General features: G+C 38.6%; 1 protein-coding gene across 1 annotated transcript; it reads left to right on the top strand.

Annotated features, from left to right (window-relative positions):
- The first annotated feature begins 531 nt into the window (after positions 1–531).
- LOC110641959 (LRR receptor-like serine/threonine-protein kinase HSL2) lies at positions 532–4,015 on the top strand. The gene is made up of 2 exons (XM_021793865.2): positions 532–3,326; positions 3,433–4,015. The coding sequence occupies exons 1-2, from the start codon at positions 746–748 to the stop codon at positions 3,831–3,833; spliced, it is 2,982 nt and encodes a 993-aa protein (XP_021649557.2). The 5' UTR covers positions 532–745; the 3' UTR covers positions 3,834–4,015.
- Positions 4,016–4,298: the final 283 nt, after the last annotated feature.

The raw sequence follows: 4,298 nt of genomic DNA, 5'->3' as shown, positions 1-4,298 counted from the left end.
GAAAATGATGCTGCTACACACACATATATATATTAGCCTCTAAATTAAGCAACGTGTGATCTTTTCAAACAAATGTAAGCCACCGCTCACCGCACCAGCCACTTGGTGTAGGCTCAATTTAGAGAAATCTCAAATTAAACTAAACTTCTTTTTTTTTTTTTAAATTGATATCGCAATCAAAGATACTTAGAATCAGATTAAATTAAACTTCAATTATTAGTTTGGAGCTTTGATAATAAATCGTTTAATTATATAATATAGCATGAGTTCAATGTTTGCAATAATATTTTCGTAATATTAAGTATCTTACCGTAATGTAATGGTTAGAATCTTTAATTGTGTATAAAGTGTAATTGAAGAAATTGTTTTTTGGAAAAAATATATATTTAAAATATTGAAGAAATTTTTAATTTAATTAATTTAATATAATTATAGTTATTTAAAATATTTCCAACAAAATAAATTTTTTTCCAAGTCTAACAAAATCATTTTAGATATGTTCACACCCAGCTTTGTCACTTTTCTCAAAAAAGCCATGAAAAGAGAATCACGTTTCACTTGCACTTCCCTTCATAATTATAACCTCCTAATTGCCACCTTTCTTTCTGCCTAATCAGTGTTCTCTTCTGCACTTTCTGTGCTTTGCACATCCCACAAAGATCCTCCTCTCCTTTCCATGTGAAATCTTTGAGATTGCTCTATCAAAAACCCTGAACCAGCAACCCACACAACTCTCGTCTCTGAAATGACTAGCATATGTTTCAAGAATTCTCTTCTGCTTCTCTGTTTTGTCTCGTTATGTTCTTCTTCTTTGGTGTTCTCTCTCGATGTTGATGCTGAAATTCTTATCCGAGTCAAGAATGCTATGCTTGACGACCCCAATGGAAATCTCAGTGACTGGGTTGAAACCACTGACCAGAACCCTTGTAAGTGGACTGGCATTACTTGTGATTCTCAGAATAATCAATCGGTTGTTTCAATTGATTTATCTGGGTTTGGCATATCGGGGGGGTTCCCAACGGGATTCTGTCGCATTTGGACCCTCCAGAACCTTTCTCTGGCTGATAATTTCTTCAATGGTACTCTCACTTATCGCGCTGTGTCTCCATGCTCACACCTTCATGCATTGATTCTCGCCGGAAATGTATTCGTCGGTGAGTTGCCAGATTTCTTGCAGGATTTTGACAATTTACTAGTTCTAGATCTCTCCAGAAACAATTTTACCGGTGATATTCCGGCTAGTTATGGGAGGCTTCAGTCCTTAAAAGTTCTCTGTCTGGCTGCTAACTTGCTTAGTGGTTCAATCCCATGGTTTTTAACCAATCTTAGCGAATTAACACGGTTGGAACTAGCTTATAATCCGTTCAAGCCTAGCCCTCTGCCTAAAGACATTGGCAATTTATCAAAGCTCGAGAATTTGTTTCTTGCCTCCACGAATCTCAACGGTGAAATTCCAGACTCGATTGGGAAGCTTTGGTCGTTATACAATCTCGACTTGTCAAACAATTTCATCACTGGCAAGATTCCTGTTAGCATTTCCCAATTGAAAAGCATAGAACAAATAGAGCTCTTCAACAATCAACTATACGGTGAGTTACCTGAAAGTTTGTCAAATTTGACTTCTTTGCTTAAATTTGATGCTTCACAAAACAACCTCACCGGAAACTTACCAGAAAAGATCGCAGCAATGCAACTTCAATCGTTGAATTTAAACGACAACCACTTCACCGGAGAAATCCCTGAGGTTTTGGCTTTGAATCCAAATCTATCTGAATTAAAAATCTTCAACAACAGCTTTACTGGGAAATTACCTGCTAATCTTGGCCGGTACTCCGATTTGGAAAATTTTGATGTTTCCACCAATAATTTTTCCGGCGAGTTGCCGCAATACCTCTGCCACAGGAATAAGCTTCAAACCGTTATCACTTTTCGCAACCGTTTCTCTGGTAGTTTGCCTGAGACCTTGAGTGAATGTAGCAGTTTAAATTATGTGAGGATTGCCGATAATGAGCTCTCTGGTCCTGTTCCAATCAAGTTCTGGGGTCTCCATACATTTCTTCTTGAATTATCCAATAACAAATTTGAAGGTCCAATTTCTCCTTCAATATCTGGTGCTCGAGGACTAACTCGACTCTTAATCTCTGGCAACAACTTTTCTGGCAAATTACCGGCGGAAATGTGTGAATTGCATGAGGTCATCGAGATCAATTTGGGTCGTAATCAATTCGAAGGTGAATTGCCTTCATGTATAACTGAATTGAAGAAGTTGCAGAAGCTCGACATGCAAGAAAATATGTTTTCCGGGGAGATTCCAAGTTCAGTGGGTTCATTGCGTGATTTAACTGAATTGAATTTATCAAGAAATCGGCTTTGTGGCAAGATTCCGCCGGGACTCGGTAACTTGCCGGTTTTGACTTGTTTAGATCTTTCCGATAACTTGCTCATCGGTGAAATTCCAATGGAGTTGACGAAGTTGAAGCTTAATGAGTTCAATGTATCTGATAACAGGTTATACGGGAAAGTGCCTTCCATTTTCACTAATGCACTGTACTTACCGAGTTTACTGGGTAACCCGGATCTGTGTAGTCCGGATTTTAAACCGCTCCCTCCATGCTCCAAACCTGAACCCGCCACCTTGTACACTGTGGCCATTTTGGCTATCTGCGTTTTAATTTTTGTTGGGTCTCTCATATGGTTCTTCAAAGCCAAGACCTTGTTTGTGAGAAAACCGAAACCCCCATACAAAGTCACTGCATTCCAACGGGTCGGGTTCACCGAGGAAGATATATTTCCATTATTAACAAAACAGAATCTAATCGGGTCAGGCGGGTCAGGTCAAGTTTACAAAGTTACGCTCAAAACAGGACAGATTGTCGCAGTGAAGAGGCTGAGGGGAGGAACCCAGAAACCAGAAACAGAATCCGCGTTCAGATCAGAAGTGGAGACACTGGGTCGAGTGCGGCATGGCAATATCGTGAAGTTGTTGATGTGTTGCAGTGGAGAGGAGTTCAGAATTCTGGCGTATGAGTACATGGTGAACGGGAGCTTAGGAGACGTGTTGCATGGAGAGAAAGGTGGCGGTTTACTGAATTGGCCCAGGCGGTTCGCGGTGGCTTTGGGTGCAGCACAGGGCTTGGCTTATTTGCACCATGATTGTGTACCGCCTATTGTGCATAGGGATGTGAAGAGCAACAACATCTTGTTGGACGAGCAGATGAGACCAAAGGTGGCAGATTTTGGGTTGGCTAAGACGTTGCAGAGTGAGGTAGGTGAGAGTGATGTGGCTATGTCTCGGATCGCTGGGTCCTATGGCTACATTGCTCCAGGTAAAAAGGCTACCTATAAGTTTATTCTGATCAAGCATAGCAAATTATTAATTTCATCATTCGGTTACATATGCTTGTTTATTTCTTTGTTGACAAAAATTTGCAGAGTATGCTTATACGCTTAAAGTGACAGAAAAGAGTGATGTGTACAGCTTTGGAGTGGTGTTAATGGAGTTGATCACCGGGAAAAGGCCGATTGACTCTTGCTTTGGTGAGAATAAGGATATAGTGAAGTGGGTTACCGAGGCAACGTTATCATCATTGCCTGAACAAGCAAGTGAAAATGACAGCGGTACTTGCTGCACTGGAGATCACCTAAAAGAGATCATAGATCCAAAGATGGACCAATCAACATGTAATTTTGAAGAAATTGAAAAGGTTTTGAATGTAGCTCTTCTTTGCACATCAGCATTTCCCATTAACAGGCCCTCCATGAGAAGGGTAGTTGAATTGCTCAAGGACCAGAAATTTGCTCGTCCTAAGTATGATGCTTACGAGAATTGTTAGACAGCAGACAGAGACCCCATAGCCAGTAGGACTGGTAATGGCAATTAGTAACTTTTTATCAAATTTTCAACTACAATTATGCCGCCTTGTGCTTGGCTCAGAAGCAAAGGTGGACATCAGGATATGGCACCTGCTTATATTGACATGTTTAATTAAGCTGCACATGTGCGTCTTTTAATTAAGGCTCTGTTTGTTCATGGAATAACTATGGAAAATAAAAAATATTTTTTATAAAAATATTTTTTTATTATTTAATTGTAATGTTAAATTAATAATATATTTTTATATTTTTATATTTTAATAAAATTATTAAAATCTAAAAAATAAAAAAAAATTCTTTTTTAAAAAAAAAATTATTCTCTTTAAAAATGACTTAATTTTCATTGAGCTAGGAAATTTTTTTCATTCACCCATTTTATTGATTGTCTCAAATGCTAGAAATTATAGAGCCTAAATTTAATAATC

The sequence above is a fragment of the Hevea brasiliensis genome, chromosome 7 (assembly GCF_030052815.1).
Source record: "Hevea brasiliensis isolate MT/VB/25A 57/8 chromosome 7, ASM3005281v1, whole genome shotgun sequence".
Classification (NCBI taxonomy): Eukaryota; Viridiplantae; Streptophyta; class Magnoliopsida; order Malpighiales; family Euphorbiaceae; genus Hevea; species Hevea brasiliensis.
This window is presented reverse-complemented; position numbering and strand designations above follow the sequence as displayed.